The sequence below is a fragment of the Aquarana catesbeiana genome, linkage group LG11 (genome assembly GCF_042186555.1).
Source record: "Aquarana catesbeiana isolate 2022-GZ linkage group LG11, ASM4218655v1, whole genome shotgun sequence".
NCBI lineage: Eukaryota > Metazoa > Chordata > Amphibia > Anura > Ranidae > Aquarana > Aquarana catesbeiana.
Window position 1 is genome coordinate 88941831 of NC_133334.1, and position 20712 is coordinate 88962542.

Here is a 20712-nt window from a genome sequence, read left to right on the forward strand (position 1 = left end):
TTCCAGCACTGCCTTAACCCTCTTGGGCATAGAGTTCACCAGAGCTTCACAGGTTGCCACTGGAGTCCTCTTCCACTTCTCCATGATGACATCACAGAGCTGGTGGATGTTAGAGACCTTGCGCTTCTCCACATTGCGTTTGAGGATGCCCCACAGATGCTCAATAGGGTTTAGGTCTGGAGACATGCTTGGCCAGTCCATCACCTTCACCCTCAGCTTCTTTAGCAAAGTAGTGGTCGTCTTGGAGGTGTGTTTGGGGTCATTATCATGTTGGAATACTGCCCTGCGGCCCAGTCTCTGAAGGGAGGGGATCATGCTCTGCTTCAGTATGTCACAGTACATGTTGGCATTCAGGGTTCTCTCACTGAACTGTAGCTCCCCAGTGCCGGCAGCACTCATGCAGCCCCAGACCATGACACTCCCACCACCATGCTTGACTGTAGGCAAGACACACTTGTCTTTGTACTCCTTACCTGGTTGTCGCCACACACGCTTGACACCATCTGAACCAAATAAGTTTATCTTGGTCTCATCAGACCACAGGACATGGTTCTAGTAATCCATGTCCTTAGTCGGTTTGTCCTTAGCAAACTGTTTGTGGGCTTTCTTGTGCATCATCTTTAGAAGAGGCTTCCTTCTGATACGACAGCCATGCGGACCAATTTGATGCAGTTTGTGGCGTATGGTCTGAGCACTAACAGGCTGACCCCCCCACCCCTTAAACCTCTGCAGCAATGCTGGCAGTACTCATACATCTATTTCCCAAAGACAACCTCTGGATATGACGCTGAGCACGTGCACTCAACTTCATTGGTTGACCATGGCAAGGCCTGTTCTGAGTGGAACCTGTCCTGTTAAACCACTGTATGGTCTTTGCCACCATGCTGCAGCTCAGTTTCAGGGTCTCGGCAATCTTTTAGCCTAGGCCATCTTTATGTAGAGCAACAATTCTTACACCAAATAACACCAAATTTAACACATCTGCTCCCCATTCACACCTAAGACCTTGTAACACTAACGAGTCACATCACATGACACTGGGGAGGGAAAATGGCTAGTTGGTCCCAATTTGGACATTTTCACTTAGGGGTGTACTCACTTTTGTTGTCAACGGTTTAGACATTAATGGCTGTGTTTTGAGTTATTTTGAGGGGACAGCAAATTTACACTGTTATACAAGCTGTACACTCACTACTTTTACATTATAGTAAAGTATCATTTCTTCTGTGTTGTCACATGAAAATATATAATATATTTACAAAAATGTGAGGGGTGTGCTCACTTTTGTGAGATACTGAATGTGGAAATCTGATAAGCCAACTGTCAGGTGGGTGGATCATTTTCACCAAAAATGTAGACTGTGCTACACATGTTACATATCACAGCATATACGGATAAAGTATAACTAAAGGCAACACTTTCTTTTTTTAGTTTTGGATAAAATGGGAGAAAACAGAACACTTGTCAGTTTTTATTGCTGCCTGTGTGTTAAGGAGATTCACCCTCTCTTTGTCCTGTTTACCATTATCATCAAAAATGAAAGTAAAAGAAAATCGCACATTTTGGGTTGTCCCCATAAAAGTAATAGAGGGGAAATCTTCCAATGGGGACAGTAGTTCTGGTGACCTGGGGGTGCCCAAAGGATTCCCTTAACCCCCCTGGTGGTATTCCTGAGTCTGGCTCGGGGTGGATTTTCAATACCAAAAGTGGTATCCCCGAGCCAGACTCGGGATCGCGTATATACATATACATATATATATATATATATATATATATATATATATATATATATATATATATATATATATATATATATATATATATATATATATATATATATATATATAAAAATATATATGAGCTGCTACAGGCACAAAGTCTAGATCTCTGTGCCACTGGCTGTTAATGGGGAAATGGCTCTAACAGCTCAGTAAACATGTGTAATGCCATGGCTTCATCGTTCCCGGTGTCAATGGCCACTGAATGGTAATGTCCACCTAGAGTGAGCTGAGGAAAGTCCCTCGAAATGCTGCAGCTCTTCTCTCCCCTCCCTTCCGTGTCTCACTGACTTTGCTGGGGCACCCGACTGGCTAAAAGGACAGGCGATCCTATTGGATGCCTAGGAGGAGGAGGGAGGTGACACAGGGCGGAAGCTGGCGTGATGCAGAGGAGGAGGAGATGCGATAGAAGTCGTCACCCATAGGAGTGCTGCCTGCCCGCAGCCTAGATGGGGTAAATGTGGGGCTGGATGACCGACCAACACCGGGGGGGGTTGTATGCCGACCCCCCCCCCCCCCCCCCCAAAAAAAAACACCGGCCGCCCACTGTCTGATTGGCAGAAATTGTTTATTGCCTGAGTAACCCCTAGCAACCTCTGGAGGAACCCTACTGTTCCATTAGAAACTCTGATGTAAGCACTTGAAGAGCACAAACAAACTAAAGAGTTCTTTTAGATGTTCTATTAAATTACCTGACTACAATCATCTGCTGAAAGCAAATGTGCAATTAGTTGAGATGGGTTTATACACAACCTTGATCCGTGTTAAAAAAATTTAACAAATTATCTTTAATACTTTTTTTTTTTTTTAATGCAGATTCATTAGTTACAAGCTGCGTAAGATGAAGGATCGAAGAAGCAGGGTGCATAGTGAACAGGGTGCCGAGGACCGTACAATGGAATCCTGGAAAGACAATTACAGATTGGGCAAAGTTCACATCTTCAGTCTCTTTGACGAATTTCTAGAAATGGGTATGTCTCAGCCATGGCATGTAATCGATTTCTTGTGTTGCAGCTCTGCCTTCATTCTTTCACTTTTTTTTTTTTTTTTTTTTAAGTCATTCAGTATAGTTTCACAACAATCTTTGTGGCTGCATTCCCTCTTGCTCCCCTCCTTGCCTTCATCAACAATATGTTGGAGATTCGCTTAGACGCCATCAAAATGACCCGTTTACAGCGTAGACTGGTACCAAGGAAAGCAAATGATATTGGTAAGAATTTTTTTGTATTAATTGTTCATTGTTGTTTATGATTTAATGCTATGATTTGTGGCCATTCATACTTCTGTGTGTGACAAATGTTTATGTGCGTCATGGCGTGTTGCACTAAGGCAGCACAATCATTTTGAATGGGCTGTTAATGCACTTTAATAGATAAACAACTGACCTGCACTATTTTTGACAATGCAGTGCACCACAATGCACTCACAGGTGTGCATTGTGGTGTGCTATAACAGCTGCACTTCAACCTGCTATATACAGTATATGTACAACTTGGGTACAAGCAGCCTGCCTGGCTTCTCTTGCGATTTATCACTGTCTTCCCCCTATCCCCCATCGGGAGAAGACAATGGTCCAGTAGGAGGGATTCCCGCATCAACACTGTCAGTTTTGTCTGTGTTGATGGGGGAATCGAGCCAATTTCTTTCCTGCAACCCGTGGTTGCAGGAAAGAAATTTGCTCCTTGTATGATCGGCCTTACAGTACATCTAATAGACAGTAAGCTAATCAAAAGCTAGCAACTAACAGTGATCTGATTAACAGTAATCTAATCAACAGCTAGGCACCTGAACAAGCCTTGGGGAGTCAGAGTCCACCCCCCAGACAGTCTGGCACCAGTATTCAAGAAGACCCAGGGCTGTCCAAATCTCATTAAAGCGGAGTTCCGCTTAAAAAAAAAAAAAGACATCAGCTAGAAATACTGCAGCTGCTGACTTTTAATAATTAGACACTTACCTGTCCCAGGGTCCAGCGATGTGGGAGAACGAAGCCTTGCTTGTCTCCCCCCTCCTTTCTGCGGTGCCGGCATTGTCACTGTGGACGCCCGGCTGTGGCTTCACAGCCGGGAACGCACTGCGCATGTGTGAGCCACGCTGTGACTGGCCAGGCAATCATCTGGGACCTGTGACATGTCCCAGATGATTGCCTAGAGGGAGGCGGGACAGGTGAACTGACTTCTGGCTCTGCAGAGCCCCGGGAGGAAGTGGGAGCTGGAACCCTCTTTTTAGAGGGTTTTCGCTCCCCCCCCCCCCCCCCCAAGCAAATTACATGCCAAATGTGGCATGTCAGGGGGTCACGTGGAAGTTCCATTTTTGGGTGGAACTCTGCTTTGACCAGCTTTCTTTTCACATCCATCTTCTCACTGAGTTTCAAGATGGCAGAGACCTTCATGGCTTCCTTGACTGGTAAATGTGGTAATGTTATCTTAAATTATATCACAGGACCTCTTTCTGAGTGCTTGTAGCTCCCTCAAATGCCAGGGCCTATAGTCAGTAGACAAGAAGCTATTGCCCTGCAGTCCCTTCCAAAAGCCCCTGTCCTGGTTGGGTCTGTCATACCAGCCTATATCTTTGAATGGCCAGTAAAGCATTTGCGGACTCATTTGATGAATCTACAAAACTGGTAGCCATTGAGGTGGACATAGACTAACAAGCATCTCACCAAGAACAATGAGCAATTATGTCTGTCCTTCAGATAAATATCAAACCTCTAGAAAGGTTTCTTATCATGTGAAAGCACCATATGTGTGGTACTTTGCATTTTAATCCTGTATACTGTAAAATGTTTCTGGTAAATGGTCTGGTAAATATTTTTTTTTTTCTTAGGTATCTGGCTGCAGGTCCTTGAAGGAATTGGAGTTCTGGCTGTTATTACTAATGGTCTAATTATTGCCATCACCTCTGACTTCATTCCTCGGCTTGTATACAAATACAAATATGGACCCTGTGCAAACAACGACACAGAAATTGAGTAAGATGTACCATTTGAAAAAAAATGGATATAGATAAAAGGGATTGAATATAAGGTTATCTTTTGTTCTATTTGTAATACGATACAATTGTGCTCTTCAAAGAACACTGATCTGTTCACAGCGATTCGTGTTTTTAGAGAAGCTTAAAATATTTCCTTACACTTACAGCACACTCTAACCTGGCTAATTCAATAAAAAGCCAATTAATGGCTTTATAGATTTGGATTGTGGCAATAAACTAAAACACCTGTAGGAACTCCCAACTATGAGGAGAGCATGCCAAGTCTGCATAGATGGCATCCCTGGTGGGAATTCCACCCAGGACCCCACATCTACAGGTCAAGAATCAAAAATCCAACCACTTAGCTGTCATAAAGCCTTTTGGAAACTCAGTGAGTTCATCTATTTAAAATGCATTCCATATCTAAAATATTAGTGAGGATATTAGTAACATGCAATGCTGCCCCACTGGTTTTCATCATCTGGCTCATTTTCTCCAACAAATGGTTGCATACAACTGGTTTCCAAGAAAAATAGGAGACAGAGGTCAGTGATGTGCTTTGATGGCCCTTAAAGAAAAAATGACATACTGACGTTTTTAATGTTTTAGATGATACTTGTATCAGTGTAATGGTGTGGCTTTTCTGTGGACTTTTAGGCCCCTTGATTGGCAAGATACCTACTCTAGATGCAAACCCATACCAATTTCCTACTTCAAGTTAAACCTTAGACATTTTCATTTTGCTCATGCAGAGCACAGGGGAGCAAATCACATGTGAAGTTGGAGATTGACATCAACACTCCTCTTCTCTACCTCATCTGATCAGAGAAAGTCTTGTACTCATTGAGAAAAATACAAGACCTTCTATGAATGGTGGTGGTGCTGAGTGAGTGACTCCCTGTGGTTAGTTTGTAGGGGGAAGCCTCTCACACAGAATCCAGGAGATCACTGTTGTCACTCTATGTAGAGCTAACTATTACAGTAATTTACAGCATCTCCAGCACCCCTCTGGATATCAGATATGCATACTTGCATCGAGCCAAGCTGGCCCAATGTAAGTATGCAAAAGTATCATTCCTGGAGTTCAGATTTAAATGTACTATTAAAATATTTTGCTATTTGTTTGAGAAGTGCAAATAAATCCCCTTTTGATCCTGCCAGAAATCCAATACTGTTCTGTACCTGTGTATTCTGTAATGTTATCTCAAGCATTGCTATTAGCCCTCCCAGTTTAGCTTTGTGAACTATACATTGTAGAACACCGGCTCTCTATATTATGAAGAGGAGGAGATCGTCTGTAGTCCTAACGCTCTTCTTGACCTAAGGTGACAACACTGCTTCTCCATAGATACAGTACAGTGAGTGAGCACTGTCACTCCAGTACCATAATGCCCAACCCACCATCCAGGGGCCACCTGCTGCACTTTGGGAATTTGTGTGCAGTCCTCCGGGCCTCTGTAGATGATACTCAGTGTTTTGATGCTTACTTAGGCCAGGGAAATAAATATTATTTAGACAGGCTGCTATTTGGTAAATGGTTTGGTGTATTTCCTTTACACCATGCTAAGAGAAATGTTAAAACTAATTTTAAGGGGGCTGTAGGGAGCAAAGGCATTGATTTATAAAGGAGCTGTAATAACTGTCTCCTGAAGCATGTGCCCAAACTCAAACAATTAACATTTTTTGCAGTCTCTGACCATCTCTTGTAGTATGGCTGCAGTCTCTGACCATCCCTTGTAGCATGGCTGCAGTCTCTGACCATCCATTGTAGCATGGCTGCAGTCTCTGACCATCCATTGTAGCATGGCTGCAGTCTCTGACCATCCGTTGTAGCATGGCTGCAGTCTCTGACCATCCGTTGTAGCATGGCTGCAGTCTCTGACCATCCGTTGTAGCATGGCTGCAGTCTCTGACCATCCATTGTAGCATGGCTGCAGTCTCTGACCATCCATTGTAGCATGGCTGCAGTCTCTGACCATCCATTGTAGCATGGCTGCAGTCTCTGACCATCCATTGTAGCATGGCTGCAGTCTCTGACCATCCATTGTAGCATGGCTGCAGTCTGACCATCCATTGTAGCATGGCTGCAGTCTCTGACCACCCCCTGTAGCATGGCTGCAGTCTGCGACCACCCCCTGTAGCATGGCTGCAGTCTCTGACCACCCCCTGTAGCATGGCTGCAGTCTCTGACCACCCCTTGTAGCATGGCTGCAGTCTCTGACCACCCCTTGTAGCATGGCTGCAGTCTCTGACCACCCCTTGTAGCATGGCTGCAGTCTCTGACCACCCCTTGTAGCATGGCTGCAGTCTCTGACCACCCCTTGTAGCATGGCTGCAGTCTCTGACCATCCCTTGTAGCATGGCTGCAGTCAGTCAGCTTTCTGTAGCAATACATTTACTGAATATTATGGGTGTTGGTGATGCTAGGCGCTGCCCTTATAGTAGACTACCACTGCCCTAGAACAAGTGTGTTACTGGCAGGATCAACAGATAAAAGTTATAAAAACAAAAGAGAAATTATGCATGAACTACATCTAAGCTGCTTATATTACATTTGTTTGTGGGCTTGGATACACTTTATGGTACAGAGTCCTATGTATGGCCATTTCTAGATAAAGAAAAGATTAGTGTCTGACCTCTAAACTGTTTCTTTCTCTTAGTTGTCTCACAGGATACATTAATCAGAGTCTGTCGATCTTTCATACGAATGACTTTGAGAAGCTGACCCAAGTCTCATCAATGGTTTACCCAAATACCACTGTGTGCAGGTACCTATGCTAGTGAACGCATTATCCAGTGTCATTATTAAGAAAAAAAGTCACTATGGGGTTGATTTACTAAAGGCAAATAGACTGTGCACTTTGCAAAGTGCAGTTTCTCCAGAGCTTAGCAAATGAGGTAAAGCTTCACTTTGCAAATACCCAATCACATGCAAGGAAAATTAAAAAAAACAGCATTTTTGCTTGCACATGATTGGATGATGGAAGTCAGAGTTTCTGCTCTGGAGAACTGCTCTTGTCGAGTGCAGCTGCACTTTGCAAGTGCACAGTCTATTTGCCTTTAGTAAATTAACCCCTTTTATGTCAATTTGCTCTCTGCTGACTTGCATATATATATCTGCTGATACAAACTCCTGTGCTGCTCTCTGTGCAGGTACCGTGATTATCGTACAGCCGATGAAGAATACAGTTACTCTGTACAGTTCTATCATATCTTTGCTGCTAGACTTGTGTTTGTCATTGTATTTGAAGTGAGTAACTTTTAATTTTTTTAAAACTGAGTTTATTGCGGATAATCCAAGAAGTGAGTAATTTTACATGCATTATATGTGTTTTATACTGTGAAGTAAACTCATTTTTGAACCAGAAACACCAAAATGTAAGCTGACAAATACAGGCAGTCCCCGAGTTACGAACACCCGAGTTACGAACGACTCCTACTTACGAACGGCCTCAAATGCCGGCCACTTGTGCTCCACGCTGGTCCTGGATACCTCCGGATACATCCCATACTGCAGTACTGCATGGCCAGAAGAGCCCCAGATAACATAATAAGCTCCCGGAACATCCCACATCCATGCACAGGCGGACAATACACTTACGAATGCAGTGTTCCAACCGGAAGTTACACTTACACTTACAAATGCAGTGTTACGAACAAACCTACAGTCCCTATTGTGTTCGTAACTCGGGGACTTCGTGTACCAACAATGTATCAAAATTATGTTTTAAGGAATTCAATGTAAACTTTACTCAATTTTAATATTGTGTTACAAAAGCCTTTTGTATGCCCTTCTCTAATTTAGTTTTTTCTTTCTTACTGGGGCCTGACTTTTTCTGACTTTATGGCTGAGCTCAACCAACTGCCTTCCACTTGCCCAGTAGGAGTTCCATCACTGGTCACTGAAGCAGTCTCATTGGACACTGGAGTAACGATTGGTAGAGCTTAGGCAGAAAGTCAGAGGAAGAGAGGCCACGTTAAGAAGGCTTGTAGGGATGTATATGCCCCCACACACACCCTGGGAGAAAATCATAGAGTGTTATAGGCACTCTAGGCTACTTTCACACTGAGGTGCTTTACAGATGTTTTATCGCTAAAAATAGCACCTGTAAAGCGCCTCTCCTGTCACTCCAGTGTATAAGCCTGAGTGCTTTCGCACTGGAGCGGTTCGCTTACATTGCAATAAATAATGTAAAAAACATTTTATATATATATATATATATATATATATATATATATATATATTTATTTAAATTATAATATAATATGTGCAGTGTATCCGTGTGTGTGTGTGTGTGTGTGTATGTATGTATATATACCCTGTTTCCCCGAAAATAAGACCTAGCATGATTGTCGGTGATGGCTGCAATATAGGTCCTACCCCCCAAATAAGCCCTAGTTAAAGTCCTTGTAGGTCTTATTTTCAGGGCTTATTTTGGGGGAAACAGGGTAGGGCTTATATTGCAGCCATCACTGACAATCATGCTAGGTCTTATTTCAGGGAAACAGGGTATATATATATATATATATATAAGGATACACTGCACATGTATACATTCACAGAAATTGAAGCAGCACATTTGGATTGCCCCATGGAACGATGGACTGCATCAAAAATGGTATGACATGAAAAACCCAAATAATAATGATGTAATAAAACATGACTGCATCACATAATGCTCTACGCGTTTCATGGTTACGACCACTTCTTCAGAAGAAGATGCCTCAAAATGTCTGGAAAAAAAAGACATCAATACCAGTAAAAAATGTCAAGGGGAGAAAAAAGATAGGAAAGGAAAATCTAATCCTAATTGCTTACATAGGGTTGGAAAAAAAAAATACCATGCGGTACTATAGAGCAGGGGCCGCTGAAACGCTGAAATAATCTGTCCCGGGAGCTGAGGTGGTCTGATCGGCATACGAGGCGGACGCACACTAAGTGTCCCCAAAGGGTGAAGAAATCTCCATGAGTACTAAATGGTGACATATCGTCAAATGTATCTGTAAAATTAATGAGTTATAAAAACTCTCATATAGTATTTACTGATGTAGATAAGTATAGATCATTGTACCATGAAGAATATAGAACGATTACAAGAAAAGTGACAGTGTACAGTGAGAAGAAAGTGAAATGTAAAAATATGATCAGAACTCTGTGTAGGGCCAAACACAGACCTGGTGTGCAAAGTGTTGCATGAAGACCTCATGCAGATACCCAAGGGAAAAACAAACAGCCAGTGAAAAAGAGAGGTGATGAGATATGTGCAAACATAATGGGTATAAAATTATTACCTTGGGTGTGAATGTCGTGTCGTACCATTCTTAAAGTTGTCTATCATTCCATTTGAATGTGCTGCTTCAATTTCTGTGAATGTATATGTAGCGCTTACCCCTGAAGGGGCGGCTGATTTAATTTGGGTCTTTGCCGTCACCCCCTTACCTGTTTTTAAATTAGAGGGAAATGGAAGGGGAGGAAGAAAAATAGTAAGGACTACTCCAATCAAGTCCTACCTCACCATCCAAAAACTCATTGGACTATTCCGGTACCTCATACAGACATATGATTATGGGTAAAAATAAAATTTATTCAAAAAACATCAATTTTAAAAAACATCTATATGAACACAATATAGACATCACACATAACTGTTATAATACAAAAATTGCAGTGACATTTAAAAGTGCCCACAAATGTAGTTGAAGACTGTAGTTTAGAGTACTTGAAAACGTGACCTCAACAGTTTTGCAGATTGACCGCTTCTTCAGGAGGTGTCCAAGTGAGTTCTCTAAGAATCAAATAACTACAATTGCACATACAGTGAATAACAATGACTACATTGACAGTAACGTAACATTGGAGTGGTAATTGATTTCAGATACACAATTATATAAACTCACCAACCACTGCCCAAACCGGGCTTAGACGGCACTGTGAGATGCCCAAATGTGGGCGTTCCCCCGGGGGCGAGCACGGGGGTTTTTTTAGGGCAGAGTACACTGATATATAAAAAGAATGAAGAGCATATCAGATAAAGAAATAAAATATAATCAATTATGAATAAGTGTCCGGGCGAAGTAAAGAATAGAATGAAGTAACCAGGGGGAGAAGGAGAGGGAAAAGAATGAAGGAGAAGAAGGGAGGGAAAGAGGAAGGGGGGGGGGGGGAGGGGGAGGGAGGAAAAAGGGGAGGAGGGGAAGAAAAGAATAGGGGGGGGACCAGGGGGAAGGGGAAAATAAGGGGAAGGAGGGGGGGGGGGGGAGGAGGGGAGGAGGGGGAAAAAAGGGGAAGAGAGGAGGTACACAGAGGCAAGGGGGAGGAAAGAGGGGAAAAAAAAGAGGGAAAGAAGAGGGGAGAAAAAAGAAGGGGGGAGGGGGGCAGGGAGGAAGGAAAGGAAAGGTAAAAGGAAAAAAGGGGAGGAAGGGAGAAAAATAGAGGCAAGAAAGAGGTGAAAAGGGGAAGAAAAAAAGACAGAGTAGGGGGAAAAAAGAAAAAACGAAAAATGATCAGAACAACAGCTGAAAAAGGGAGGAAGGGGGGGGGTAATTGGAACGAGCAGCCCTCCACCTGTAGTGCATCTAATCAAATATTGGTGAATAATTGGAAAAAAAACACCCACCATTGCTTTGATATCAATGAGGGCTCTATAGCTGTCACCCTGGGCAGGATTTATAATACTTGGGGACTGTATAATTTGACAATTATTTCAGAATGAAGCATTGCAGCTTTTGAAAACAGAAAGCTAACAGGTAGATACTATAAATATCACTGATATTGTCACAAAGAAAAAAGGAAAGGAATGCTGTCATTCTCTTTAAAGCAAATGACATTTGTTAGCTGATAAGAAGCAGGAAGAGGAGAGAAAAACAAACGTAGCAAAGGTTCATATGTTACTTACTTATGGTCCATCCATCTATCAGTAGCCTGCCGGGTGTCTGCCGTGTATACAAGGCTGCCATGACGGCGGCCTTATATGCCCCTCAACCCGGAAGATGTGCGGCGCCAAAACGTCCGCGTCATCGTCTCCGGGTCAGGCTTTCACCTAGTGCGCAAGCACGGAAACTTTACCGCGCATGTGCCTAGCCCATTATAGGGGCGGTGGATTACACCGCTGAGGGAGGCGGAGGAAAGGAGGCCTGATCCGAGGGAGGGGCCCCTCCTCTGCCTGGAAAGCCACATGCCCGCCACTAGGGGAGAATTAACGCCTCACGCAGCGCACTGGTGGTGAGCACATTCCATTGTTAAAGTCAAAAGTACAATGTAATACCTACAGAAGATCTGTGCATTGCATCCGATCGACCAATCCGGATGCATGCATCAATGGCTTATAAAACAATCAGCTTAAACAATCTTGTAATGTTATAATAATAACACAAATTAATATGTAAAGTTACAAAAACAGAACCAGTCATTTTGTTAAAGAATTTTTTCTTGGCATTAATTAGACCGCCTATTATTCTCACATAGTAGAGATAAGGCAAGAGGGACTTCCGGTGAATGAGCAAAACAACATTTGTGGGCACTTTTAAATGTCACTGCAATTTTTGTATTATAACAGTTATGTGTGATGTCTATATTGTGTTCATATAGATGTTTTTTAAAATTGATGTTTTTTGAATAAATTTAATTTTTACCCATAATCATATGTCTGTATGAGGTACCGGAATAGTCCAATGAGTTTTTGGATGGTGAGGTAGGACTTGATTGGAGTAGTCCTTATTATTTTTCTTCCTCCCCTTCCATTTCCCTCTAATTTAAAAATGATTGAAGGATGAAGGTACCCACAAAAATTTATCAATCGTTATTTGCGTGGCAATTATTTCACCCCCTTACCTGTATTTCCACCATATACGGGACTTAGAGTCTGTATTAGGCCTTACGCCCATCAATGTATGCACCAGTCACTTAGTTCAGTTTCCAATGCTTTATTGCAAAACTTTTAAAGAAGTAGCAGTAAAGAGGTAGAAGAGGAGTTCCAGAAGGGTTCAGATACCTTATGCAGATCACTGAGGAATTTGAGATCCTGAAGACAAACGCACCTTCAGTCACCAGATCTTGCCCACCCGGATAGGCCTCTCTCACTGACCTAGCAGCCGGAATGGCGCACGGACGAAAAGTCTCTGCCACAGACTTGAGAAGAACAAAATGATTGAACAATCCTCTGCCACATGATTTAGTATTAATTGCACGATCCTCTGCCACAGGATTTAGTATTGGTTGCACGATTACACAGTACCAGAACCTTTAAGCCAACCCGGGAGTACTGTGAGGCAGGTTAGTTAAGTATAGGTGAGTCCTCCAAGTAAGTTGCCAGGCCCTCCCGAGAGACCAGCCTTCATCCTGCCTCTCCAGCAAGGGTCCTCCCCTGGATCTCCTTAGCTTGGCTTGGCTTCTTCCTAACAGGCAAGACAGCCTAAGGACCACCTCTGCGGTGGTAGGCCCCAGATGGGCTTCTGGGTCTACTTGTAGTCAAATAGCCTCGGGCCAACGTGGCCCCGAGGCAGGAGAAGAGTCACCACATACCTTAGGCCAGGAGGCAAGAGAGAAACAAAAATGGTGTTTTCACCTTAAGTACCCTCTCCCAGAAAGCACTGGGCTGTTTCCAAGAAAGAAGAGCACTGAATACACATCAGCCTGTTGCTCTTCCAACACTGGCCTGTGGTGACAACGACACCTACCGACAACAGTGTGGAACTACATGCAACACAGCCAATGCTGGCACAGAAGCTAATTTAGCCACAGATTAAATCTGAACTGTGTCCAGAACAGATAACCCCCTAAATTTACATGCAAGCGCCTGATCAACAGGAGCAGGGCGCTACATATATATGTGCAGTGTATCCATGGTGTGTGTGTGTATATATGTATATGTGTGTGTAGCGATACCCCCGAAGGAGCTGCTTTTGTTTGTTCAGTCCGTTACTCTGCCTCTCAGCCCCTGTGGCACACCTAGCAAACAGTGTACTTGCAAGCACAGTAAAACGCACACAAATGTAGTAAAGAGGAAGTTTGTTTACTGGGAGACTTTCCACAATCAAACAGTGATCTGCTAACTCAATAGTCAAGAATGGCAAACTGTGATATTTAATAGTGTTAATCAAACCCAAAAAGCAGACTTCAAAATAACAGTCAAACAACTTAAATGGATCTCGAGTGGCCTATGCACTCAGGCATAAAGGGGAACTGATCTGACTTGACAGTCAGTCTGTTTCCCTCAAATCCTGAAATTGCAGACCCAGGCAATTAAATGTGAGGATATAGGCCACAAATGCAATTTATCACTAACATTTAACATGAGAGTTCCCCTTTTAAAGGTAGTCACTGGAATCACTAAATTACTGATACTGAAGGAGTAACAGAAAGGGTCCTCACAATGGAGATATCCAGGATGTTCAGCTAGCCTGGCGTTGGAGCACTTGGTGTCCTGTTGAGCGGGATAAACAGAGGGGTACTTGAATGTATCCTGGTAGGCAAAAATTAAATGTAGGAAGCTAGCAGTATCCTGATAGGCAAAGTGGAATGTAGTGATTGTTCAGCAGGGTGCAAGTGTTCCTACAAATGTGGGCACTGGTGAGGCAATGTTGCCTGACTACTATGTCTTTAAAGATGGCCAAATGCCCGCTCACCCATCCTGCGACCAAAGGATCAAGCGACCAGTTCTCCGAAAAAAATCTGACTGACCACCTTGTAACCGGATGGACCCACACCCTCAGGAACACCTGGAGATATAGCTGGGATCACTCTCAGGCTGGATGTCCGTCGTCGTCCGACTCCTGGAACCATGGCAGGATCAACGCACCGACCTCTGGAGCTGTGGCAGGATCAACACACCGACCTCTGGAACTGTGGCTCCATTTCCTCCGTGGGTAAAAGCAGCCCCTCAGATCACGTCTGTGTCTCTCTCACTCCCTCATCGACTGACCTTTACCTCAAGACACAAAATGGAGTCTTTACTTTCCGCCAGCAAAATCTGCTGGGATTTGTATTTCTTCCTGTATACCAGTCTATGGGGCCATTTTGTGTGGGAACTGCATGTCCCAGAATTCATTGCAGCTCTCCCTGCAGTTCAGTACAGTCTCTCCCATTGGCTGTTTAACTGTGCCTTTTAATTGTTTTTCTTCTTTCAGGCCAATAGGGGCACAAGAGAGGCTGCTAAATGCACAGCTCTGTGTGTCAGCTCACATTAGATTACTCAGTCAGTGAAAACAAGAAGAAGGAGGGGGGGTCAAAAAGCCCATGCAGACATGACAGCCAGCGCTCTCACCTCTTTCAGGCTGGAAAGCCTGTGCATATGCAGCCCATCTGTGTTAATGTACGTCTTTGGCTGCAATACCTGCTACGTGTGTGTGTGTGTGTATATATACAATAAATATGTGTGTGAGATATATATATATATATATATATATATATATATATATATATATATAATGGGTTTTTTTGCATTATGTTTCGCAATGTTTACAATCTCTGACCAGAAATATGTACCGTATTTATCGGCGTATAACACGCACCCCAATTTAGGAGGGAAGTTGAAGGGAAAAAAACTTACATTTAAATGCCCATCATTGCAGCCTTCTCAGTGCAGCCTTGCCCCAGTGCAGCCATGTCAGTGCAGCCATGTCAGTGCAGCCTTCGTCAGTGCAGAATTGTCAGTGCAGCCATGTCAGTGCAGCCTTCCCCAGTGCAGCCTTGTCAGTGCAGCCTTCCCCAGTGCAGCCTTGTCAGTGCAGCCTTCCCCAGTGCAGCCTTGCCCCAGTGCAGCCTTCAAACCTCTATCCCAGCTAACCTGGGCTTCAAAATCGCAGACGGCGCCGAAATACACAGAGCCGGTCCTCTGAAGAATTGACAGCTCGGGATCGCAGGGGATCGGCGTATAACACGCACCTGCGATTTTCCCCTGATTTTCAGGGGAAAAAAGTGCGTGTTATACGCCGATAAATACGGTATTTTTTCCATTGATTGCATGCATTTTCCTCATGCAAAGTCCCAACCTCCAAGACCCATACACATTCCCTCCCTCCCCCCCAATTTGATACAGTGTGAGTTTGGGGACACGCACCTGCACAGATGTCAAATTAGGAGCACCGGCTGTGTCCGTTCTGTCGCTATGTTCCAACTGCCATGAATGCGACTGCCTACACGGGGATGCACAGGAATACCGTTCGGGCAAATACAACCCTTGCACAGGCGTATGCTTAAAGTGCTTGTAAACCCATTACAACCACTTTAACCTACAGGTAAGCCTAGATTAAGGCTTACCTGTAGGTGCAAGAAATATCTCCCAAACCTAAAAGGTTTAGGAGATATTTGCAGAAATAGCGGCACCGATGTCTACGGCGCATGCTTACTATCCAATGGTCCTGCACCACCGCCAGCAACGTCTTCTGAGAGCCAGTCTTTGGGTCTCTTCATTGGCCGGCGTGCATGCACAGGAGGCTGTCAGCCTGACACTTGGAGACCAATGTGGCACTGTGTTCCATGGAGTTACAAAACAGCAGTGATCTGGTACTATTCAAAAACTTTAATTGTAACTCAGTAATGTCAGTTAGGAAATTAAACTGTTCCATGTATACATACTAAGGTGTCCGTTATGAAGCAGTGAACAGCGGTGATCCCGAGGATCGCCAATGATCATAGTCTATAAACGGTTTATGAAACAGATAATTGGGGGAGAACGCGTTTGAACATGTTCTCCTGTCGATGATCTCTGTACACTGAGAATCCCCATTGACTGACACAGAAACGGACCGTTTATGAAGGTGCGATCTCACCGCTTCACTGGCGATCTGTGTCAGAATTCACACTTCCCGATTCACCAGCTCAGAGGTGGAGAATCGGGGAGTGAAGAGAGAATTCCAGTGGCTCTGAGGAGGAAAGAGGAAGATTATTAACTTCCTTCTACCTCGATCAAACCCCCGTAAGACAGTAACCATGTCCCCCTGTCATATTTATGTGTGTGTGTAAAAAAAAAAAAAAAAAAAAAAAAAATATATATATATATATATATATATATATATATATATATATATATATATATATATACTCTTTATTTTAGTAGCATTAACCATGCTGTCTGTCTGTGTGTGTACTGAGCAGTTTATCACTGCTTAATAAACAAACATCTGTGTTTCAGTGAATTTCTGGTACTGTAAAGTCTCACGAGATTCCAGTATCAGGGGCCGTTCTCCACGATAAGTGTGATAAGGCACTGCGTCGCTTTAACTGACAATTGCACGGTCATGCAATGCTGTACCCAAATAAAATGTACGTTTTTTTTCCACAAATAGAGCTTTCTTTTGGTGATATATTTGATCTCCTCTGCGGTTTTTATTTTTTGCGCTATAAACAAAAAAAAAAAAAAACCCTGGTTTAGTCCAATATGTATTCTACATATTATTGGTAAAAAAAATTGCAATAAGCGTATATTGATTGGTTTGCGCAAAAGTTATAGTGTTTACAAAATAGGGGATAGATTTATGCATTTTTATTATTATTTTACATTTTTTACTAGTAATGGCAATGATCAGTGATTTTTTTTTTTTTTTTTTTTTGCAGGACTTCGACATTTCGGGAGGTCAGATCAGACACTTTTGACGCTTTTTTGGGACCACTGACATTTATACAGCGATCAGTGCTAAAAAGCTAAAAATAGCCACTGATTACTGTATAAATGTCACTGGCAGCGAAGGGGTTAATACTAGGGGGCGATCAAGGGGTTAAGTGTTCCCTAGGGAGGTGTTTCTAACTGTGGGGGCAGTGTAGTGACTGAAGGAGGAGAGAGATCGCTGTTCCTGATCACTAGGAACAGCAGATCTCTCTCGCAGCCACGCGCATCGGCTCCGGCATCGCGCCGCGGGCCCTCTATTCTTTTTAAAGCGGCCGACGTACAATGACGGCGGTTTGCGCAGGGGAGCCAACCTGCCATATTACAACTGTGGCAGCTGGTCTTAAAGTGGTTAAAGTGCCTACTGCTTTAACATACAGGTTTTATGTGTTTTTGAAACGTTAATGAAGCTTGGCAAATGCCCTGAGTGTGCTGGTCCCCCAGCCCTGCTAAATTCTCTGTCACTCAGTCCTCTTTCTCTGGTCACCAATTGCCTCCCGCTATATTGCTCCCACCACATGTGACATCTACTAGTTTCTCCAAACCCCCTTGCTTTTTTGATCCTTTGACACTCAGTCCTATCTCTCCGGTCCCTGCTCAACTTGCGCTATAGCGTTCCCACGTTGTGCACCACATGTGCCGCCTGCTAGTTGGTCCGGGCCAATCCCTGCTTACCTTCCTGCTGCACACCAGATGTGTCTAAGGTTGCCATCTGTCCAGGATTTACTCTGACAGTCTGGGCTTTGAATTCTATGTCTGGGTTTCAGACCGCCTAAAACCTGGAAACTTTATGCATGTGCATGGGGTGTGCCAGATGTGCCTAATCACCCCTCTGTGTTCTGGCGGTATCCCTCCTCTCCTACCAGTGCTGCAGATACACAGGGGGGTGTACTAACAAACAAATTACTAATGGCTAAAACCAATGGTCACTATTCTGTACTCTTACTCTTGAACCACTCTGCTGCCTTTGATACAGTTGACAACCCCCTCCTCCATGATTGTAGCCTTGATTGGTTCTCATCGTACCTATCTTGCCGCACGTTTAGTGTCACTTACAACTCTACCTCTTCCTCGCCTATTCCTTTCTCCGTTGAGTCCCCCAAGGTTCTGTCCTTGGACCTCTTATTCTCAATCTACACCTCTTCCCTGGGTCAGCTGATGGCTTCTAATGGCTTCCAATACCTTTTCTATGCTGATGACAACCAAATCTATCTTTCACCCCCATCAGCTTGCACAATCAGTTTCCTCATGTAATGCTGATTTACTAACCGACATATCAATATGGATGTCACTCCCCTTCCTCAAACTCGATCTATTCAAAACTGAGCTCATAATATTTCCTCCCCCCACATACTGCACCCCTTCCCCTAACTTCTCTGTGAAGATTGATGGCACAACTATCTTTCCGTTCCTGCATGGCAGCGTGCTAGGGGTAACCCTAGACTCTGAACTCTCCTTTTTGGCCCCACATCCAATCACTGTCCAAATCATGCCTCCTCAACCTCTGCAACATCTCCAAAATACGCCCCTTTTTAACCAATAACACAGAAAGCTTCTAAATCACTCCCTGGTTATCTCTCGCCTTGACTACTGCAACTCCCTCCTCATTAGCTTAAATTTATATAGGCTATCCCTACTTCAGTCCATCATGAATGCTGCTGCCAGGCTCATCCACCTTACCAACCATGCAGTGTTTGCTACCCCTCTTTGCAAGTCTGAATGAACATGGTGAGTGATCAGTACTGATCACTCCTGTCCATTCATAACTAAAGCATAGAAAACTGTGTTTGAATGAACAGGAAGCCACTCAGCACAGAGCCCTTCCCATTTGTTCACGGCCCAGTGCAACTGAGGCTGCAGAGAAAGAGACTGGGAAATCTCTGTCCTCAGTCCCTTTCTCTGTGTCAAAAGTAAAACATCAGGGGTCTTTTTAGACCCCTGATCTATTGCCAGACCTTCCCCAACAGGGTTGCTTAAAAAAAAAAATGGTAAAAAATAATAAAAAAAAATAAAACTGACACCATCCACTGTGCTACTGACATTATCCACTGTTATACTGACATCAACCTCTGCCCTACTGACACGTCCACTGCTCTACTGGCAATGTCTATGCTTTTATACATTTAAAAAAGTGATTTTGTTTTGTATTTATTTATAATTGGCTGCACACACCTATGTTTGACACGTTATTCAGACCGAACTGTGGCTCACCAAGTACCACAATTGCCGAGTGCATAGGTGTGTGCAGGGGTACACCCTAATTACCAGGGTTGCCAACCGTCCGGAGGGCTGGCTGCAGTTACATAGTTACATAGTAAGTGAAGCTGAAAAAAGACACAAGTCCATCAAGTCCAACCTATGTGTGTGATTATATGTCAGTATTACCTTGTATATCCCTGTATGTTGTGGTCGTTCAGGTGCTTATCTAGTTATGCATCTTATAGTTTTTTGAAACTATCGATGCCCCCCGCCGAGACCACCGCCTGTGGAAGGGAATTCCACATCCTGGCCGCTCTTACAGTAAAGAACCCTCTACGTAGTTTAAGGTTAAACCTCTTTTCTTCTAATTTTAATGAGTGGCCACGTGTCTTGTTAACTCCCTTCCGCAAAAAAAGTTTTATCCCTATTGTGGGGTCACCAGTACGGTATTTGTATATTGAAATCATATCCCCTCTCAAGCGTCTTTTCTCCAGAGAAAATAAGTTCAGTGCTCGCAACCTTTCCTCATAACTAATATTCTCCAGACCCTTTATTAGCTTTCTTGCCCTTCTTTGTACTCCATTTCCAGTACATCCTTCATGAGGACTGGTGTCCAGAACTGGACAGCATACTCCAGGTGCGGCCGGACCAGAGTCTTGTAGAGCGGGAGAATTATCATTTTATCTCTGGAGTTAATCCCTTTTTTTAATGCATGCCAATATTCTGTTTGCTTTAGCAGCAGCTTAGCCTATCATCTACAGGACCCCCAGGTCCTTTTCCATCCTGGATTCCCCCAGAGGTTCTCCCCCCAGTGTATAGATTGCGTTCATATTTTTGCCACCCAAATGCATTATTTCACATTTTTCTACATTAAACCTCATTTGCCATGTAGTTGCCCACCCCATTAATTTGTTCAGATCTTCTTGCAAGGTTTTTACATCCTGCGGAGAATTTATTGCCCTGCTTAGCTTAGTATTGTCCGCAAATACAGAGATTGAACGGTTTATCCCATCCTCAAGGTCTTTTAGAACAAATTAAACAGGATTTGTCCCAGCACAAAACCCTGGGGGACCCCACTACCCACCCCTGACCATTCTGAGTACTCCCCATTTATCACCACCCTCTGAACTCACCCTTGTAGCCAGTTTTCAATCCATGTACTC

At 43.6% G+C, this 20712-nt stretch overlaps 1 protein-coding gene across 2 annotated transcripts in view; it reads left to right on the plus strand.

The window, feature by feature from the left end:
• ANO9 (anoctamin 9) overlaps positions 1–20712 on the plus strand; it is a 161616-nt gene that overhangs the window by 130947 nt on the left and 9957 nt on the right. For both annotated transcript variants that reach the window (XM_073604711.1, XM_073604713.1), the window contains exons 18-22: positions 2595–2749; positions 2836–2988; positions 4602–4746; positions 7409–7516; positions 7902–7998. In XM_073604711.1, coding sequence (XP_073460812.1) covers positions 2595–2749; positions 2836–2988; positions 4602–4746; positions 7409–7516; positions 7902–7998 — 658 coding nt within the window. The remainder of the gene's footprint in view (positions 1–2594; positions 2750–2835; positions 2989–4601; positions 4747–7408; positions 7517–7901; positions 7999–20712) is intronic.